Source organism: Dermacentor silvarum, chromosome 4 (assembly GCF_013339745.2).
Source record: "Dermacentor silvarum isolate Dsil-2018 chromosome 4, BIME_Dsil_1.4, whole genome shotgun sequence".
NCBI lineage: Eukaryota > Metazoa > Arthropoda > Arachnida > Ixodida > Ixodidae > Dermacentor > Dermacentor silvarum.
This window is the reverse complement of record NC_051157.2, coordinates 19,861,164-19,883,366: the sequence shown is the minus strand read 5'-3', so window position 1 is coordinate 19,883,366 and position 22,203 is coordinate 19,861,164. Positions and strand designations below refer to the sequence as shown.

Below are 22,203 nucleotides of genomic sequence, written 5' to 3'. Positions count from 1 at the left end.
TACGGCGTTCCTCATAACCAAATCGTGGTTTTGGCACGTAAAACCCCATAATTCATTCATTGGATGGATGGATGGAAAACTTTAATGAACGTCCTGAGGTACGCGACTCAGCGCGCAGCGGGCCGCTCCCACGTTGGGACAGTCAGGCCATGCCCGACCGCCGCATCGTGGGCCCTCTGGACAGCCCATAGTTGCGCCCCGGCATCGGGGCTCTTGATAGCGGAGAGCCACTTGTCCTCATTTATTTGTTCCGTGCCTCGTAACGAGGGGCAACGCCAGAGCATATGGTCTAAGCTAGCGAAGTCATTGCAGTGCCTGCAAGAACTACTGGTATAAGTGTCGGGATAAAGCTTGTGTAATAAAGCCGGGCTGGGATACGAGCCTGTTTGCAATAATCTGAGGGTCAATGCCTGCGCTCTATTTAACTTCTTGTGAGGAAGGGGAAAGTCTCTCCTGCCGAGATAAAAGTACTGCGTAATTTCATTGTATGTTGTCGGTTGATCTCTGTTCTCCACCACTCCTGGCTGGCCGGGGAGTTCTCCATGGTCGCGGAAAGCGAGACCTCGCGCCTTGGAGTGGACCAGCTCGTTGAGGTTTGTGGGGCCTCCCATGATGGATCCCATGTGAGCGGGGAACCACGTAAGAGTGTGGGTGGCAATGCTTTTACCGTCGAGGATGCGACAGGCTTCTTTACACACGGCGCCAACGCTGAAGGCGCGGATGGCTGCCCTGGAGTCGCTGAAGATGTTGGCATGTTTCTCGTCCAGGAGGGCCAAGGCAATGGCCACTTGCTCGGCCGCACATGACGACGTGCTTCGTACCGAAGCTGCGTTAACGGTCGAACCCTTGTGGTTGATGGACACTACTGCGAAATTTTTGCTGTTGCCATATTGGGCCGCGTCAACGAAGCAGCTGCCGCCAGGGAGTTCTGTCGCCCGGCGTAGGAGCGCCACGGCCCTGGCCTTCCTTCTTTCCACGTTGCGCTGGGGATGCATATTGCGTGGGGCGGGGGATATGATGATGTGGTCTTTCTGCTCTTTCGGAAGGCCCTGGTAGGAGTCTTTGACTTTAGCCGGGGGGACGCCCATCTCTGTTAGGAGTCGTCTGCCCGCCGTGGTGCCGGAGAGTCTGAGAATCTGTGCCCTTTCTTGAGCTTCTGCAATTTCTTCTAGTGTATTATGAATACCCAACTGCAGAAGTCGGTCGGTGCGTGTGTAGTTTGGTAGTCCGAGCGCGCTCTTGATCCCCCTCCTTATCATGGCATTTAGTTTGTCTCGCTCGGCCCTCTTCATTCATTCATTCATTCATTGTAATAAATATTTATGCTCAAGAAGTTACACCCAAAGGTTGGTTTCATACTATTTAACTCAGACAGTCTCATTATATTCCGCAACTTTATATTCTTAATTGTTTTCTTTATCTCTCTCTCCCAGATTAATTTATCTCTCTCTCCCAAGTCAAGAAGCAAGAAATCATGCGTCACTATAGCTACCCATGAAAAAGAAGTCGCTGGCTTGTCCAGTCGATTACTAAATTGCACTGTAACAGTAGTTTCAAAAACTGTATCTGAAAGTTCAGGTGCCCAATTCTTGGCCAATCCCCAGGAGTGGGTACGAGCCATGTGCTGAGGATATCATCATCATCATCGTCGTCGTCTAGTCGCGAGGCCACGAGGAGTGGCACCATTTCTCTGGGCACCAACCAACCAACCAGCTGTTGCCATTTCAAGAACTATAGGCTCCGCCAGCATCGGTGTGATTTCACGTCGTTCGCTGGTGCCGCAGCATTTTTTGCGATTCAATTCGCACTGCGCAAGAAAGCAACCGGCGCGGCCTGCCGATTTCTGTAAGCGGTTCGCTTCGATCTTGCACCTGCGACTAAGTCATGGAAGACAATGACGCCTCTGCTGCTCGCCACAGTCCCTCCCGACGGCGTTCCGGCGAAGACGAGTCCATTCTGCGCTACATGATGCACGACCAGAATCTCTGCCTCATGGCGTTGCTCATCCTCGGTGTGCTCACTGTGACCAGCGCTTGCATCGCCATTGTCGCAGCCGTTGTTGAGCACTATTGGACATCCATCAACGACGCCGACGTACCGCTGGGAGCCGCCCTCGCTGGAAGCTCGCTCGCCCAACAACAGCACGGTATGTCTGCCGCTCAAATCGCCATGCAACGGCAATCCGACGAGGACACGAGCCGCATCGTCCTCTGTTTCGCGAACTATAGCGTCGCGCCCGGATCCCCGCACCGTTTCGACGTGGACAACGCGTCGGCCATACTTTGCGACGCCCACGTCTTCGTCTCCGTGGGTGTAAATGTGGAGCGGAGAGATCTGCGCTTCAAGCGGCCAACGGAAGATGCGGAGGCACTGCACAAAATGGTCTCGCTCTCCGCACCCGTTTGGGCCTGCGTTGGCGGCGAGGCCTCGGACTCGGCCGACTTCCGTGTTCTGATGCGCCAGAGGAGGTCGCGGCTCGCGTTGGTGCGCAACGCGGCATCCTGGTCGCATCGCAAGGGGCTCGCCGGCCTCGTTCTCTACTGGAAGTACCCGACTCTCGAGGATCGCACCAATTACAGCACCTTCATCAACACCATGCGCGTCGTTTTCGACCAGGAAGCGCTCCGCGTGAGCGTCGTCATACCGTGGGAGACGGCGAGGCGACGCGACGGTTATCACATCCCCGCGCTCTACAGCCGGCTGGATTTCGTCATCGTGGACACGTACCGGACCGTGAACCCGGCCACGTTCCCGGTCACCACGTGCCAGAGCCCCATGCGGGCCGTCTTCAGGGCACGTCACAACGGTCAGATGGGTCTTTCTTCGGTGCTCGATGAGCTGTCAATGATGACGGAGCACATGCTCGTCAAGACCATGCTGAGCGTCTCGTTCGCCAGCACAACCTTCACCCTGAAGCGACCCTGGATGAAGAGGTCCCGCGTAGGAATGAGCTCCCTCGGTCCCGGCCGGCCCTTTCGCCACACAAATAGGTCAGGCCTGGCGAGCTACTATGAGGTGACCGAAGCGCTGATGCGTAACGCCACGTACTGGCGCCGCGAGAGACACGGCTTCTCGCGCTGCTCCGTGGCCTACTCGGAGGACCAGTGGGTTGGTTTCGAAGACCGCGCCAGTTTACGCGCCAAGCGGCCTGTGGTGCGCAGGACTTCCGGGCTCGCTGTGTGGGACCTGGCCATGGACGACTTCGCTGGGGACCTGGGCCCTACGTGGCAGCTTCTCCGTGAAGTTCATGACTTGGTGCACGGCTAAGCCCCCAAACCATGAAATAGCGGCGTCGGCGGTCCTTTTTTTTATTTACTGTCCTTTCAGTGTTCCCTTCGCCGTCCCAGATGTCATGACAAGCACATTAAAGGTGCTTTTGAGATGTCGCGCAGCTGTGTACGAAGGCCGTTGCCAGATGGCGTAAAAACTGCATGCGTAAACTTGCAACCGCTAGCCGAATGTCCATGCTAAGGACATTCGGCTAGCGGTTGTAAGGAAAATTGAGGGATGCATGGAAACGGTATGGGGCCCATTGGTTACGCAAGGTTGTCCGGGAGGGAGCTGTAAGAATTCGAAGCGATTCCGAAAGACTATTTAGAGTACGCCAGGAATGTTCAGGGTTGGTAGAGTGTAGCGTTGCGTCAATACCCTCTCTGTGATAGCCGGTCCTTGTCTTCCTTTCTAGTGTAGCATGGAGAACCTAAAAGAAGCAGGCATCTATACGAGGCCAACAGAAAATTAAGCCAAACTAAGCCAACGGGAAATTTTATTACGATAGCAATTATATGGACATTCCAAGCGGATTTCTGCCGTCGGCGTCGTCGTCGCCGTGAGGTTACGTATAAAGTCCAAGGGCGATAACATCGTCGCTGCGCGCCGTATGTGCGAGTGAAAGCGCGCGAGGGACGCGCGCTTTCACGGAGAGCGAACGCGATCTCTTCCGTCGTGCGAAACGCCGTGGGGGGATGGGAGGGAGGGAAGGGAGGCGAAGTTTAGCTGCGGCACCAAATGCGTACCTTGCGACCGGGCGCAAGGCGAAGTGGCGACTCAAAAAAACCGAAAGGAGGAAAGCTGGAAGACAGCGGGGAAGGGAGTGGGTGCGGCTTCTACTCTGCCACCAACTCTGTGTACTTGTCATTTGCGCGGCTTCGGGCTGTCGCGCGGACCGTATCTTGAAAGCGATCTCCACACGGCTTTGACCTTTGTATGCGCTGTGCTTTCGCCCCTCAGTTTCCGTTGAAGCGATACACCGCACGAACCTTCGCTCGCTGCTGCGGCCGCGCTTGCTCACGCCAGCGTTTTAACAGTGGTTGTCTGCGGTCATCGAGTGTGATCTATTCAGGTTTGCTTGTGCGCGCAGACACCATGCTTGTTAATTCAGTTAGTCAGCGAATGTGTCCAAGTTTATGCAGCCGATAAAACTACTATCCTTACTCCGTATAGCTCTCTACTAGTAAATTTGCTATCGCTATTGATGCTTCGCCTTTCGGGCGAAACTGCGACTTTTTTGAAGTTAAAGCAGGAGAGGTCGGCCTGGAGAGCGTGTCTCTAGCCTGCAACTCCTCACTGGTGTAAAGGGTATAGTGGCAAGGAGTGTCAAAGTGGAAAAAAAGTGCATGCGTGTGAAGTGTCGGACGCAGGTCACTTGGTAGAGATAGAGAGGGGATGGGAGAGCTTAAAAGATCGCGTATATATATACAGGGTGTCCCAACTATCATGCACCAAGATTTAAAAATATGCAAATGTCACGTGGCTGGACAGAACCAAAGTAATGTTGTTTGCCGTCGCTTGGAGATACTCATTGCGATATGGACACTCAAAGTGGCTTTCTGCCGTCGGCGTCGCCGTGAGGTTCCGTATGACGTCAACGGTGTTGAAATCGTCGCTGCGCGCCGTATGCTGTATGTGCGAGTGAAAGCGCGTGATGGACGCGCGCTTTCACGGGGAGCGAGCGCACGGCGGAGAGCAAACACGTGTTCTTCGTCGTGCTCCCTGAAGGGCTGCAGAATTAATCGTCTCTTTCCTCCTTTACAATCACCATATATATAGAGAGTAAACGCGATTTCTTCCGTCGCTCGAAAGGCCGTGGGGGGACGGGAGGGAGGGAGGGGAGGCGACGTTTAGCTGCGGCACCAAATGCGTAATTATATAAAAACATTTGAAACGAGAAGGTGGTAAAGACTTCCGACCCTGCTCGACGAGTGTCCCGTTCTGATCTCGTCGAAAACATCCGAGCCGCCCCCAGAGGCACCGGCAACAGTCACCAACGCCGCGCGCGTTCGGTGCGAACGCGGGCAAAACGCCGACGGCGTCGACAACAGTTCTGCGCGTTGCTGGTGCTGCTGCATGTCCAAGTTTATACAGCTGACAAAGCTACTATCTTTACTCCGTATAGCGCTCTACTAATTTGCTATCGCAATTGATGCTTCGCCTTTCGAGTGAAACTACGACATTTTTCTTGCATTCCACCTAGTTACATAATTAGTCTTAATTAGTCAACTTCTCAAATATATATTATAGTTAGATGAAAAGTGTCAATGAGAAAATTCTAGAGCAACATGAAAAATTCAGAGCCCTTCCACTACTGGAAGCTAGCGAAGCTGTGACTATGATGGGTCTTCCTGTAGTGAATATTGCCCCCACGATGAGAATGGGCGTATCGTCGTTGGGCATAACCCAACCGAACATGTCTATCATGAACGTTCCGGTTGAGAAACTCGCGTTGAAACCTAGCCGTCGCACCGGGGAAGTTGGCGCAAGCGTTGCCGAGGCGTGCACCACCGTTGTCAGGTTCCTGAACGACAAGACGACGCTGACGTTTGGGCTTAACATCGCGCTCCCGCAACTCGCGGGGTCGGCGGCTTTTCCCTGACGTTTGGCCCCAACATCGCGCTCCTTCAACTCGAGGTCAGCGGCTATTCCCTGACGTTTCGCCTGGGCTTCGGAAGCCCTCACGCTAGGATCGGCACGTCGACGACGAGCCCTTTCGCGAGCGCGTTCGCGGCGGCGTTGCTCTTAGTCGTCGTTGCTCATGAATGGCTCATACCACCGTAAACGCGGCCTCCCCATTACGATGACAGAAGAGAAGTGAAATTCTACGCTAGAATGATTAGCGGCAACGCGCAGCCAGCTGTGGAAGCAGACGACGACAACGAACGCGGGAGCAATGGCGTGAACGCGTGCCGAGAACGAGCACGAGCGCAAACCGAGGAGCGCCAACGAGCCAGCTGCGGAAGAAGACGACGACGCTCGAGCCAATGCTGATGATGATAGTTTTTTCTACACGCGGACACGATCCTGGGGTAACTAGCCCTTAACAGCTTCGCTGTAAAACTCCCGATACAGCTTTTTGGTGCTCAATACGTGGTACATAAAAGTGTTTTTCTGAGCGTGGAAAAAGTTCGCGAGTACACGCAAAGTGCCTCGAACGGCCAGTCGCGCGGCAATTTCGCGTGTATATTCGCGGGCTTCTTTCACGCTCGGAAAAACACTTAGTTGAGACACCCTGCGCTACATATAGTGCAACTGAAGGTGATCTGCTCCGGACCACCGTCAGTTTCACTTCACTTTTCGAACGATTGAGCTCTTGGACAATAGTTTGCAATTTGGTGAACGCGGTTTAAATCGTGTACCGGGACCTCAAAGAGGTGCGATGTAATGCACTTTACAACTTGCGTCAGACGACGTTTACACATGTATTTTTCCAAAGCTGGACTCCAACTCAACACAAACAAATGCCATTTTGCCCTAAAGAAAATCAAAGAGTTGGGCCACCTTATCAGTAACGATGGCGTTCCACCAGATCCTGACAAGGTTGCTGCCGTGATTCGCTTCCCTCGCCCCGAAAATCAAAAACAATTAAGTTTCTTGGGTCTGGCATCCTACCTCCACCGCTTCATCAGTCATTTCGCTGTCATGGCGTCACCGCTGCACAAGTTGCTGACGTCGGGCACTGCTTTCACTTGGACAGACGATTGCGAATTTTCTTTCCAAGCCCTCGAGCAAGCCGTAACATCCGACCCCGTCCTTTGTCACTTCGATGAAAACGCAGCAACTTGTTTGCACACCAACGCTTGTGAGCGGTGCTGTCCTTCTACAGCTGGATACCACTACACGGGAGAGAGTTGTTGCTTATGCCAGTCGCGCATTAACGGCTGCCGAACAGAACTATTTGATACCAGAGCAGGAATGCCTCGCAGTAGTTAGGGCCATACAAAAATTTCGACCATATCTTTATGGACGCCACTTCACTGCAATAACCGACCATCACACCTATTATGCTGGTTGTCGTCACTGAAAAATTTGTCTAGACGCCTTGGTCGCTGGGTGGTCCGATTACAAGAGTACGATTTTGACGTTGAGTACAAGTCTGGGAAAAACATCAAGATGCCGACGCTCTGTCTCGCTGCCCTCTGCCACTATTATCTTCGAGCACGTCTCTCCATTGCTCGCCACTTGATGATGAGACTAAGTCTCCACTTAAGTTATTACCGCTAGCGGTTACTGGCTCGCTATCTTCCAATCACATCCCTCAGTTCGCCTCATGTCAACGTTCTGATCTCTACTGCAACAGCATTATCCAACGCCTGTGCGGAACTACTTGGGCACCGAATGCCAGATTACGTCGACAACTGCCACTGTTTTAAGTTCGACAACGATGTGCTGCACCGCTACATTTACAACACCGACGGACACCGCTCGGTACCTGTTCTTCCACGTTCGCTGCGCACAAAAATGCTTGAAGCCTTTCACGACGACCCATCTCCTGGCCACTTGGGTTTCCACAAAACATATCACCGCGTTAGGAGCCATTTCTTTTGGACAGGCATGTTTACCTTTATGGCCAAGTACGTCGCTTCTTGCATCCAGTGTCAACCGTGTAAACGACCGACTTCGCCTCCTGCTGGCCTTTTACAGCCCATCCCATGTCCCGAGACACCTTTTGCCATCGTTGGGATAGACCTGGTCGAACCTCTGTCCATAACGCCAGCAGGTCATCGATGGATCGTGACAGCTGTCGACCATCTCACACGGTATACGCAGAGACCGCACCTCTACGCTCGATCTAGTTCAACCTCAGACGTTGCCGACTTCTTTCTAGATGCCATTGTGCTGCGTCATGGTGCACCTCGTGTACTGTTGAGTGATCGCTGCAAGAACTTCATGTCAACAATGATGGAAGAAGTACTCAGAGTTTGTGGCATAGTTCATAAGACGACATCCGCATACCACCGTCAAACAAATGGCTTAACAGAGCGATTTCATCGCACACTAACAGATATGCTATCAATGTATATCGGGCCAAGCCACGACAACTGGGCCAAATTAACATTTACCTTTTGCGACGTTTGCTCACAACACCGCTATCCAACAAACTACGGGTTACTCACGTTTCTACCTGGCTTACGGCCCTTCGCTGACATTCACCATCGGCGCCGCTTTCTTAAATGCCCCAACTAACACCTCGGCCAGTTTTACCTGAGCAATTCGTGTCGAGACTTGACGAATGTCGTCAACGTGCTCGCTTCAACACAGAAGTCAGTCAGCTAGATCGCAAGAAACGTTACGACATATCTCGTCGAGACGTCTCCTTTCATCCTGGAGAGGAAGTGCTTTGGACGCCCATTTGTACACCGGGTTTGTGTGAGATGCTTGAATCACGCTTCCTTGAACCCTACATTATTAATGAAAAAACATCCCCAATTAACTATCGCGTTACTCCCGTCGACGTTTCTTCGGACCATCGTTATCGTGGTTCGGAGATCGTAAACGTTTCGCGCCTCAAACGATTCGTTCGGCGTTTAATTCTCTCCTGGCTAAGTCGTGGCCTAGCTAGCTGGCCTCTTGCGCGCGCGGGGAAATTAGTGTGAGCATTATTCATAAGCTTCATATTCTCATCTGTAGTACATACTCATCATCACCGTTTTGGGCCTGGTGGTGGGGCTCTCGCTTGGGTGAATAAAGAAGTCTGGCGGCTTAAACGTTGTCTCACAATATTATTAGGCATCGCTGTTCTTCAGGCAGCTTTGTACGAAGAAGCTGCGTTGCTTGAAAAAAAAAAAAAAAAGATATGCAGCCATAGCAATGAAATTTCTTCAGAAGATCTTGATAGTAAAGATAACGAGTCAATCGATGACGAATGAATACATGATTATTGTCACGAAGTTGCGATCTAAGTACATGTTTTTATTATCATATGTACTGTCACACGTCTTCGGCAGAGCTCCTCGGACCACAGATCATAAACTAGGAAAATTAGCTTCTAATGAATTTAAGCAATTAAAGCAAATGACAATATTACTGTGCGGCTCAACTTGATAAGCAGAAGAACGCAAGTAAAAAAAATGAACACGCTAACAAAATGTCCATCTAAAAGGATAACAAAAGTGAAAGAAATATGTGTGAATGGTGCATATATATGTATGTACATCAAAATCCGATTTCGATGTTCACTGTCTTGCTGGCGTGCCCATAAATGCACGTATCAAAATTTAGTCATTCGCTCGTTCCGTGCGACAATCGGTAGTACTTGACTGATGTATTCGCGCTATTGGCTAGTCGCTCACAGCACTTGCGGGCGAAGGAGCGACGAATTTTATAGTGATCGAGCGACAAGAACGAGCGATTGCGCGACAGCCCGTTTCGTCGCTCGAAGCCGTCGCTCGTAGCCGTCGCACACAAAATCGCTCTCATGCGGTTTGCCCACACCCTTCGCCGTGACCTGACGCAGGTGCACGCGCAGCCTCAGCCTGGCGTAGTTTGAAATGAGCAGCTATTCGTCATGCTGCAGACTCAATTCCCCGGACAACTTTCTGTGGCAATGAAGGGAAAGCTACGGAGGCAAAGCGCGCACAAGTGAGAGCGCTTCTGAAAAGAGTCCTGCGTTTAAATCCACGTTGGTTTAGGCTGTGGAAGAGAAAAGATAAACAGCTTATTAGTAAAAGTTAAATAAGGTGGGTGTAAAAGTTTACTTATTTTGCGGCTTTTCCCTTCCGCGTTTGGGCAAACGTGAAACCGTCGCACGTGGAAGCTGCGTTGATTGAGCGTCTGTACAGTCTGTACACTGTCAAACGCTGCCGGACTACTTGACGCAACACATGTGCAGCACGAAGTTGGTTCTTTATTCTATGACCCACGCGCCCGTAGCTTTCCCTTCATTTTGCCGCAGAAAGTTGTCCCCGAGCGCGATAACAGCAGCGATAGTATAGTGCCTAGAATATAAAGAATATAAGTATATTCTAGGCACTGTAGCGATAGTGCGCCCCCAAGAAACTTCCGGTCACGGGCCTTATGTTATCAGTCTACTGTGCCGGATCAAAGCGCACTCCTGCTTTTCTTGCTCGCTATATTTAGCGGACTACGTCGTTGAGCCAAACCGGAAGCCGTCAAAGGCGCATGTTTGTAAACAGCGAAAAGGCGGTTGCGTTTTCCGCGCGTTCCTCCCCGCGGGAATCGAAACGTGGCAAGAGATCACGTCTCGACACGCAAGCTGGGCATGGACGGTTCTGGCGGCAAGAGCTCCGTCAAATGTCTCCACCGTGTACGGAGCGGCGGGCGAGGAGGACATCGAGACAGCCTACCTCCGCAGAGCACAGGCCACGCGCTGTACCCTTTCATAAAGGACGACCGTGTACGTTCAACGACTCGGCATCAGGACGCCGCGCGCCAAGCAAACCTGCAACATGGTCGCCGACCCGCAAATCGTGCGCCTTTCGCTACAGCGAACAGTGAGTTCATGAAGCAAACATGCAACAGGTTCTGTGACGACACGTTTCACTTTCGTGTTTTACCGATTCCTATTAGAGAGGGATCAACCATAATTTTTATCTTGTTTCTTCCTTTGTCAATAACAATTATTCTGCCAAATTCCTTATGTGGTAGAAAAACTGCTTACACCTAGCAAATATATCAGGGATTGTCTGCAAAGTGTGAAGCTGTTGCTGTCACTGACTTGCATATGCAGAATATTTTCCATTCATTCTTTCGCAACCAGGCATATACGGCGATGTTTAAAATGGTTCAATTTGAATGTGATCGAGTGATTTGATTGGGGAGACGTTTTTTCACCTGTTCAGTATCTTACTACCTTTCTGTAGTGACATTACACCAGCTTCAACTGTGCCGCATACATTGCAGTACATCTTCGTATTCTTCAGGATTGTGTTCTAGGATCGTCGTATGCTAGTCTGATGCACCAAAATTGCTCAGTCTATGCTGATTTTCACCACAATAGACCATATGCAAAATTCACAAGTTGGTGTCTCCAGATGAATACAACACTATCACTAATGTGGTGGACTTCATGCTCAAAGAAACAACCAAGTTGGTGAGCTTACACACACAAACAAGAGCAGGAGAGCAGCAAGCGTGGATATGTCCCCTGCTTCTTGCCACTTTTGAGTATGAGTGCTGCCAGATTAGTACGTGGCAGCATTCAAAATGCATAAAGGGGCCTTCTGGAGCTTTGCATATCTGCATCTATTAGAGCAGCAGGCTAGGTTGCAGTGGTAGAGAGTTGTTCATTGCTGCCTGGACAAAAAATTCAATGTTCTTGTGTACCTTCTCATAACTGTGATGCACATAACACAATTCATGAGCAACAAGCTGTTTTATTCAGTTTTTGTTGATTTTCACTATAAAAAGAAAAGAAAACATGGCACATGGTAAAGAGGTCAAATGAGAGTGTTCACAGGTAGTCTTGAGTACTTGGTCTAAAGGCAAAATGTTTATACCTTCGCTTTTCCTTGTCTGCCAATTCCACATGTATAGCATCGTACAAGTCCGCCATTGTGGAACGTTGAGGCATTTTGTTTTGAGACTAGAAGTCAGTAGAATATGGCTTCGGTTTGTGAAAGATACAGAGCTGATTGTTTTGTGCTGCAAATTACTTGGCTTCTATTTTCTTTTTGAATGCTGTAGTTGTCTTTCAGAGCATATGTGAACCTGCAACAAAATATGCTCCAAAACAAACAAATGCTGAAGAAGGTACACATACACACACACACAAAAAAAGAACAGCAAAAGGGGCTCTGAAAACAGGAACACGTAGACAAAAACAACGCTGGACAAGTTGAATCAAAGCTTGATATGAGGTATGTGTCGTTAGTTCACAATATGATCGGACAGTGTCCACAAAAACAGGCCCAATAAATTAGGAAATGGCAGTTATGCTTTGGCCCGTACGCCAAGAATAACCAAGACCAGCAACTCTAAAAAGTGCTAGGCCGTCTACGTATCTCAGCGGCATTGTGGACATTTCCTTTTTTTTTTTTTTTAAACGCGCATTTCATGTGACTAGGTTTCAAGTGTGCACCAGTGTAGCACTGGAGACCAGCTGGGTCAAAAGCACAGCATTAGTTACTCTTTCTTAATGCATACACTTTTCAACCTGAAAGCAAACACATGCTCCATCCATCATCATTGATGTCTTGTAAGGCAGCCACATTTCGCTATACTGCAACTTTTCGCGGGCAACAGAATATGCACTTGCACTGAAGGATCCATAGCTGACAAATATAGAACAATTTTGTTTTACTCATTATAATTAATCAAATCTGTGTTAGCCAAAATTTTCTGTGAAATACCAAAGGAAACTGCTGTTGATCTGACATAATGGCAGTGGCATATTAAGGAGCCTGCTTACTAATTATATTCATGTGAATATTGCACATGAAATTCATGCTGTTAAAGGCAAGACCCATAGAGTTTTATGGTAATATTACTATAGGATAGTCTGATGCTGCGATCATTCAACCAGCATGGCTATGATAAATATCCATGCACTTAGCCAAGGAGTGGCATTTTTCTATTCTCTTCCTCGATTGAATTTTGTAGTCTTCCCATGCTGCAATATTCAACTACAACACTTAAAATGAATTATTTTTAATGTTACACATTTACCTTGGAATGTCTAATGCATTAAATGATGGTGTGTGTGTCTATGTAGCTGAGCCTGAGCAACATTCTTACATTAACACTTGCCATAAGGGAATTGCTCTTTGTAACACGTATTTTTTTTTTTTTTTCCTGTATGAAATGCTGCAAGTAGCCAAACAGTAGTGCACAAAGGTGAAGTAGCTAATAATTGCAGTATAGCTCATTTGTAATGAGAGATTAGCTTTGATAAGGTTAATGTGAAATGCCATTAGGAAATTCAAGTTTAATCTGTTTGCAAGCTATGCACTTCCAATCATTCACATGCTGGTTAATCTGCCATATCCGGTACCTCCTGCCGATGTCTAATGCACCAGACTTCCCTTTAATAATCATTCCATGAAACTATAAAAAAATCAGACTACTCTCAAGCTTGCTTTTTCCAGAAGCAAGCTGCCTGATAACAGTGTATGACCTGACTCACTTCTTTTGGCATCTGTACATTTTCAACCCAGCTGGTTCCTCTGAGTATTCATAGAGAGCAAGCTCAAACATACTCTTCATTGGGCTTTGGATGCCCAGGTGTAAGTGGGCTGACTGTGTCCGGCAAGTCAGCAATGTCCTTGAACACACCCACCAAGTTCTCAAAGTTCGGTCCCCAATTGAGCAAGCAGTCCCAACCAAGCACTGCACCACTGGGGGGCTTGTAAGAAAGGTGTGAAAGGTCATCATCCGAGGCCACTAAAGTGCTTAGCGACCCCCTGAATGAGTCAAAGCCATCATATGTTTTCGACGGGTCCTCGTCATTCTCATTGTCCTCCTCAGCGAGCTTGGAGAAGATCATGTTACCCGGGCCAAAATCACGATGGTGGGCTTTGTCATATCCATTGTCATATTCAAATTCTGAGCAGGTAAATGAGTCATTTCCACTTTCATCACTTGATGAGTCATGAACTGCAGCAGCATCTAGGAGGGTGGTTGTAGTCGGTCGATCTTCTAGCAACTGAGACAGTTTAGCCTTTGTACCTTCACTTCCAGAAGAAGAAACAGCATCCAGTGTGCTCACGAGGCTGGAATTACGGGGCCTTGCATTGAGGCACTCAATCTCCTCCGCTGTGAGGCCCAGCCCAGAAAGTGGCTGACTACAGTGACTCTCTGCGGCTGGAGCACAAGCTTGTTTGAGTTTGGCTGAGGGAAGGCTTCCAGTGCTTCGACTCAGCTGACTCACAGGGCTGTTGAGACTGCGTTCAGAGTTGGTCAGTGGGTCTTTGAAAGGCTTGGAACCGCCACCTGGGTGAGCACTGGCCAAAAGGGCTGTCTGAAGGGGTTTTCCACTTATGTCCTGCAGAGTCAAAATGCGTGGTGTTTGGCGAGACAGCTCACTAGATGGGCTGAGCCTAGCAAGTGGTGTGCTGTGCATCTTCAAGGCTGATGGGCTGTCTCGGGCTGCAGGTCGCAAGAGAAGCTGTTGTCGTGGGCTGTGCCGTGCCTTGGGGCTTGCCGGACTGTGCCTGTGTGTGCCAGGGTGCTTGTGTACACCCTTGTGCAGTTTGCGTAGCTGGCTACCATCTCTGAATACTCTGTAATGGTACACAACATCGATGTCTGAGGGGGCAATGCTGCTCGCATTTTCAAGGTCATAGTGCTCTGGCTCAGCTGAACTGTAGGCAGGCTGTTCTGGGCACCGAGGTCCTGCAAGTGGTGATGAAGCATGCAGGACTTCCCGTTCTATGATGTCCGGCCTCTGTGGAGCACGAACCTGCTGCAAGTCAGCGCTGCCTTCCCTTTCTCTTGTCCTCTTTGGTGGTACCAATTCTGGTGCGGACGGTGTGCTGCGTGGATGCTCTTCTGGTGCAGATGGCATGGCTGGTTCAGTGTAATTGGGCTCCTGGTGTGTAGGTGCCCTAGTTGCATCTGTGAGTTGGCTGATGACACTGCACCCATTTGACTTTGCTTGGGTGCTACTGGTTGCTGCTTTAGGGCGCTTGAGCTTGCACCGGCGAAACACAAGCAGGCTGACCAGGATAACCAGAATAAGAACCACAAAGAAGGCAATGACGAGAATGATGCCGACGCCAAGTGGATCAGCTGCCACATCAAGGCCGAGGGCTTCCTGGTTGCAGCTTCGTCCCACGGTGCCTCTCACCACTAGTTGAAAGTAGTTGTGACTGGCATTGAGAGACTGCAGCTCGCCATTCACTGCAATCTGCTGAATGCAGCCTTGAAAGGAACCTGCATGAAAAAGAAAGTAGTCTTTAATTTTATTTACATGGTATTTAATTATCTCTTATTGCTTCAAGAGCAAAGAAAAGGATTGACTTAGAACATTGGGTGCAATAGCAACTGCTTATGATATATTATTCTGTGTACCAATAAATCACATCCAAAGCACAGTGAAAGTTCTGACACTGATAATGAAACGGGGATTTCCAAAGTCCACTGGTGCACTAGAATAGTGGGTACTTGAGCAATTGGCCTCTGATTGGGTGAGCACTGCAGTGGGCAATTCAACAGTAACCAGCAGGCACCAGTTCCCACTGGTTCTCTGGTTGAATCTGTCTCGAGGCATTTTCCTCATTTTATCAGAATCACTTGCCCAGCTCCGTCGTCATGATTCTCAACGCTTCCGCATTAAAATCTGCTATTGAAGATTGCTGTATGTATTAACTGCTAAGACATGTTCTTTTCTCTTTTTTTTTTTTCACCACTCTGTTCTGTAATGCCTTCAGGCATTGAAGGCATCGAAATAAATAAATAAACATTAATGTGAAAACAATTCATGGCCTCACTTGTACATATATTCTGAACGTTCTATCACTCTCATGTCTATATGGGTCGTGCTCATTTAAGGTTTACCATGAGAAGCACAAAGGTATGTCCTACAATTCTTACAGCAAAATACCAGCTGTAAAAGCTCTCCAGATTTTCTGAGTACACGTAACCAATATCTGCACTATTGAGATCATGGTGCAAGCAAATAGTATGCCAAATATTTTCCACATTAAGCTGCTCATTAGCATTGAAGAAATATTTTGATGAAGGAATGCAGAATAGCACAGTGGAAACAGCAGTTTTATATTATAGCATACTAGAGCTTTGTGCCATCAACTCCCAACACATGATTACTCAGGAGGACTGGCCGAGTTTGTGCACAGCTGCACAAGATTGCATAGGACTGTACAGCCATACACTACAACTATATATCATATTTCGTGGGCTATAAGTCGCACTTTGTTCCCAAAAATTTTCTCAGTGGGTATTATACAACAATGTGCATTATTACGCATAAAGCCATGCACGCTGGCATGGCCATTATGAGTGTCTTTTTTCCCTAACATGTCACATGTCATTAGCAATGCAATCAATGTACCTACGTCTCTAAAAGTTATTCAGAGACCAACGATGGTGACCCGGTGATGCTGCAGCCAAAGTGGCTTAATTTTTTTACTACATTGGAGGATAAGGCCTTCAATGGCTTCGAGTGAAGTGCAATAAGTGTTGTTTCTCGTTGCCCAAGAGGAGTATTGGTGGAAGTTATTTTCGGCTAAAAATTGTGGGTCATGAAAATTTTGTTTACAGAAACGAACAAACACATAAGTAAGAAACAGGTAAGTAAGACATTCTGTGATGAGTGTACAAGTGTGCATCATTGCATTTCATCACACCAACCAAGTTAAATAGGCTATTCTTGTATACCAGTGCGACAAATTTTTATTCTGGGGGGGGGGGGGGTAACTTGGGGAAAAGTGGGGGGCGGATCATACATAGGTGTGACCTGTAGTCCGCAAAATATGGTAATTACCGACACGTGCAAATATCTAGGCTTGTGGGGATTGAGGGTTGCGCCGGCATGATTGCGCGCGCTTCGCCTGCTCTGCCATCCCTCGCCATCGTTCCCCGCTGGCCTCCTTCTCCGCCCGCGCCGCCTAACCGGTTCCCGCGGTGGCGCTGCGCACGCGGCGGTGTGCGGTGAGGGCGGAGCGCTGACGTCACTACGCGGCCGGTTGTCGGCCGCTAGCGGAAAAGCGTGGACTTCTCTCCGGGACCAGCGCACGGTACGTTCATGCTTTCCTCTCGTCCGCCGACACCTTTGTGACTAGGACTGAGCTCGCGCACGGTTCCTTTGCCCGTGCGGGGAGCGCATACTTTGTGCTGATCCTTTCCCGACGCTAAGCCGACGAGCGGTGCCATTAGTGCTCGCGCGAGGTCGTACCTCGCCGAGCCGCACTTGCCGAAAGCCTAAGCCGAAGGATATTGCCCGTGCTCTCGCGAGTTGACCCATTGGTTATCGCCAGAGCAAGTAGCATAGCCGCCGGGACTTTTCCTAGCGGCGTGTCCCAGCTTGAGCCTGTGCTCTCGCCGCGACGTGCTATAGGCGCCTGTTATTGTATTTTCGCCCTGGTGCGGGACCCCTTTGGCTCCCCTCCGTGCGGGCGTTTGTGCAGTGCTGGTGCCGACGGTTCCAGTAAACGGATTCCGTCAACTCAGGGCTTTACTGTGTTTTTTTTTGCGTGCGTCGCTCGGTAGCCCCTTGCGGCCTCTGAGCTCGCGCGCGAGCGGTGCTGGAGGCGACGGCTGACGCGGCCCTGTGGCTCGCTAAGCTCGAACCCGCGGTGGTTGGTCTCCTGTGAGACACCAAGAACCCACAGGCTTTATCCTATATTTAGCAGCAGGGAAATAGTGTTACCTGGAGAATTCTCATGAGTGACTGAGTTCAAGTCCCAGTGTCCACCGATGGTAAAGGAACTGAGGAACGGGTCCAGGAAGTCATGAAGGCTGCCATCACTTGGAATTTGATGCTCCGCATCCCCAACGGCGAGCATGACTGCGCCACCAGATTCCAGCTTGCGACTAAGAGTGATGTCGTGCCAGTTGCCATCAGAGATGCGCCTGGGGTGGCGCCATCGCACTGGGTCCTGCTGCTTTGTCTGAGAGATGTACTCCAGATGTCCATCCACAAGCTGCAAATCGGTGCATGCGATGAGAATCAGTGTGTCACTTGAGTGGCAAAAGGTTGATAAATTGATTTGAACGTGCCAAGGAAACAGAAAGGTCATGATTAATATTGACCTACTGGGATTTGTTACCATACACCCGAAGCACGGCACATACAGATTTTCAAATTCTGCCCCCATCACAAGGCAGCCACTGCAGTCAGGAATCAAACACATGATTTCTTGCCCCAGCTGCAGAAAACCACAGCCAAAGCCACTGCGGTAGGTAAGAGTTGCAAAAGGCACATGGCAATTTTTTTTTTTTTTAGCTCAAGCAGATTTATTTTTTGGCACTGCCTACTGTTCAATTGGAAAATGATTACTGTCAGGCACATGGCCTATAACCGAATGAAGCAAAATTTATTGTGAAACCAACAAGATAGTTTCATGGGCATGATTGAAGGATGTAGCTAATCGAAATCATTCTTTTCTTTCTGCTTTCTTTGGAGAAAGCAAAAGAAGGTTGGGGGGGGGGGGGGGGGGGTGTTACTCGAGTACACAAGGGTACATATTTGTGCACATTTGTTGCTGTCTCCCCATAAGTGCATGCATATGTGTATGTGCATGTGCATCACTGCATGCCTTTAACAGTAGCTTGCATGTCCCTATCATTTTGCAGTTGGGATTTTTCAGTTTTGGCTCAAAAGACACTAATGCGAAACATTAAAGCACTTTAGGCTAATGGAGTATTCCTTCAGTGCTTTTGTTGCATCTTTTTTATGAGGTTGATTGTTATTGACGAAAATCAAAGCCAAAATTTTCACCCTTGAATCTCATCCAAGACACAACACCCATGTTATCAATGTGGCTTCATGGATTTCACAATATTTTTACCTATTTGTTCCATTTGGTCCACCTTCTCTATTGATAAACAATTAACTAGACCTGAACAGGTGCTTTCAAGAACTTTGGTGTCACAAGGAGCTTGTGCAGGACGATCAAACTGGTAGCACAATCCTTTTTAACTTTTACGATGTTTCTGCCCTCCAAAGGTTCTGTTCATGGCAAGTTGAGCCTCTTTTTTATTCAATAAGTGTTGTAATCTCCCAATCTAGCTTAACCTTTCTCTATAGATTCCCTTTAAGCTAAAATGATATCGGCAAGTACCTTTGGCACTTAGCATTACCATCATAAAAGTATGAGTGTTAAACATAGCATTATAGTCACAGAAGATGCTGGTACTGTGTACTTTCCATTTGTGCATACAACTGGTTTGTACAGCTGGAAAAGAGGTGTTCTGGTGCTATTATTCAAACCAATGCTGGCACAGTGGGAGCTCAACATTATGACCACTACTGATGCAAGGCTTTGCATGGTTGCAGCATATGGTGCTTCAACAGAGAATTCATATTAAAAGTGTAAATAGAATTAGTGATATGTGGTTTATTTATAGAATCCATTATAAAATGTTTTGCACTACAACACTAGCTTCCAGGATGCATGTATGTCTCTCTTCGTCCGGTTTTCATGCGCTGCAAGTTATTGATCATGAAGAAACTAGCCCAACAGTCAATCTTTGGTAATACATATGTACAAGCTAACTGGTCACCACATGCTGTGTTACTTGTTAGGCAAAGCAAGAAGTCTAGCATTATTTTGATTGTGAGTAGCCAGGCACAATGTGGCTATACGTGGCCACTTAACAAAATGCACAACGAAACTCTTGTGTACAATTAAATTAAATTCTTGGGTTTTACATGTCCTGAGGAGCAACTCCGAGACCCCCTTATGGGGGAGGAGCCACCGCAGGCCGCTCCCACGTCGGGACGATTCCAGATGAATTTTGATCACCTTGGTTGTTTACTGTGCATTGAAATCTAAGTACATGAGTGGTGTGTGCATTCGACTCCCATCGGAATGCGGCCGCAGTGGTCGGAATCAAACCTGTGACCTCAAGCTCACCAGCACAACACCACAGCCATTGAGTTAACACTATTGTGTGCAATTAAATCATAGTGTTTTTCACCTGTAGTCTTGTGTAGTCCCTCTCAGTGGCCACTTGCAGAAGCAAACCGACATCAGTCCTAGTACGAAGCCTGAAGGCCATTGTCTTAAAGCTGGCAGTGCTCCTGACACTGCGCCGGCTTTGCTGCAAGAGCAGGGCTGCTCGCCTGTGCTTCTCCTGAGGAACAAGTTCCAGGTATGAACCGCTTCCGAGTGAATAGGGCTCCAGGGCTGCAAGAGAGTGTTTCATAACATGTAGAGGACTTGAATGCAGAGTTATAATAATTGCTTGCGCTACTTCAATAAAACTTTTCCTGAGGTGAACTTAACTGGCCTATTGCCAACCTGGTTTTTGCTAAATGCTGTTGGCCACGAGCGGTAACAGATGGCAGTGAGCTATCGTTCTAATCAGGCCAGCAGGCTTCACTAAAACCTTTTCACCTTGTTTTCTCTATCCTTTGTGCTGCGAGAAGCTTAGTAAAGTTGGGACAGCTTTTGCAAAGACAATTAAAAGTTTCTATTGAACACCTACTCCACTAAGTCTCATTTTATTTTGCTAGAGTGTGGCACTTGCAATCTTCCCCAATATATGTGGTTGTTAGAGGCATTTCTTATTCTCTTTTGCTAAGGTGCTTTAACTTTGCCATCATGTGTGAAAGTGAAGCTTATGGCACATTTAACTAGTCTTTGTATAGTGTTCTTACAAGGTCGTGTAAGAAAGCAATTAAGCGTTACTGCACGCATAAGTAGGCTTCGATGGTGATTAAGCCAAATTTTCTCTTACTATACCATCGTATTCTCATAATACAGCTTCAAATCTGTGTTCACATCTTTCGTAGCATAATAATAGCACTCTTAAGTGAACAGTGAAGTAACATAAAATACCATGGACAGAAGGAAGTGACACTCATAGGATAGTGTTTGCCTTTCAGTTTCCTTTCCTTTTACACCATCTCATGCAACTTCATTCTCACTATGACCTTACACCAACTCTTCCACTTTTCAACTCTTCCTTTCCAGTGTTGTAACTCAACTACGTCATCATTCCTGTTGTCTGGTCTGGTATGGAGCTGGTTACTGCTAACAGAAGTGGTGGCAGGAAGGACACAAGAGAGAGAGAGAGATGGTCACCTAATGTCCTCATCTGTGGCAACTCACCTTCATTGCAGTCATATGCCAGCAGGCCCCCTCCAGAGCAGGTACACCGGCTCGTAAACCAAAGGTCATGGCAAGGTGCCCCGCCCTTGCAACCACCGGCACAGGGGTCACCCCTGCGGCCGCAGGCAACTGTGGTGTACTGTGCCCTGAGGGGAGAATCCAGCGCTAGCGGGTGGCCATCGACCGATACACTGTGCATGCAGCCCACAAAGTCGTCGGCTGACACCTGGCTGGGCCGCTCCAGCAATGGCTCCACAGATGGCAGCCCGCCCACAAACAGTGGCTGACTGCTCAGGCTCAGCGTCCTGCAGGTCAGTGGCAAACATAGACATATATGACTTTAGAAGGAACATTATCAAAACAAATCAGGCACATAATACCAACTCATAAGAATGTGGAGCTACGCTAGCTGGTCTTCATCTTAAACAGTGGGAATGTTCAGCATAAGCTAAACACAATACAAGTAGCAAAAATGCAAATAAGGTTACAAAAGTACAATGCCATTTTATTTGTGTTTTGTTAGACTGATTTGCATTAAACATGCCCAACATTCACAATACACTAAAAGAATTTGCAGTTCAGTGAAGATATGAGAGAAGTTACACAAATGGTGCACACCTAGCTTTCTATGTTACGCTGAGTTATTTACTGTTTATCCTCATGCATTAATAGTACTTCAGTCCCAGAGTTGCCAGATTAGCCCTACTGAAATCTCCTCTTGTGCTCTGCATGTATGTTATGACAAGCTCTGCACAGCGTTTGTGACCTTTGTGGCCTGCCTTGACATACTGTATACACGAAAGCAGCCATTCATTACTCTTGCTTATGGCAGGACACGTGAACTGAACAGGAGAGTGAGATGTGAACTTGTTTTAGCGCTGACAGACACAAACACATGAAGAACGGGCACAGAACACACTAAGTGCTTAAATAACCAACTTGCACAAATTATCACCCTGATTGCAGTGAGGTGGGCATGGTAAAATGCTTTTGAGATATTTTACTATCTGTTCACAGACATCCACCATGCCTCATCTTATTACTCAGCAAACATCAGAGTATTACGTCAGTTTGTAGATTAATTGCATGTGCTGCTGTCTATAAGACAGAGACCAGAACCACCTGCTTTTAACAACATAACCACAACCATCATGTTGCAGAGCACTTGTGCATGAAGGTGGCAACAGTGTTGTAATGCCCAGCAACGCAGTAAAAACAGGATACATATAAGGGA

At 48.3% G+C, this 22,203-nt stretch overlaps 2 protein-coding genes across 2 annotated transcripts in view; one reads left to right on the top strand and one right to left on the bottom strand.

Moving 5' to 3' along the window:
* The first annotated feature begins 1,884 nt into the window (after positions 1-1,884).
* LOC119448320 (endochitinase) lies at positions 1,885-3,267 on the top strand. The gene has a single exon (XM_037711691.1). It carries the CDS (start codon positions 1,885-1,887, stop codon positions 3,265-3,267), a length of 1,383 nt encoding a protein of 460 aa, XP_037567619.1.
* Positions 3,268-11,589: 8,322 nt separating this feature from the next.
* Positions 11,590-22,203, bottom strand: part of LOC119449586 (cadherin-related tumor suppressor-like) — a 105,409-nt gene continuing 94,795 nt past the window's right edge. The window contains 4 exon segments of the mRNA XM_049665148.1: positions 11,590-15,105; positions 17,561-17,834; positions 19,834-20,042; positions 20,970-21,274. Of these exon segments, the coding sequence (XP_049521105.1) occupies positions 13,421-15,105; positions 17,561-17,834; positions 19,834-20,042; positions 20,970-21,274 (2,473 nt within the window). The 3' untranslated portion in view covers positions 11,590-13,420.

Bases quoted from the DNA above. Each gene is read 5' to 3' on its own strand.
- LOC119448320 (XM_037711691.1), top strand. From the start codon at position 1,885: ATGGAAGACAATGACGCCTCTGCTGCTCGCCACAGTCCCTCCCGACGG.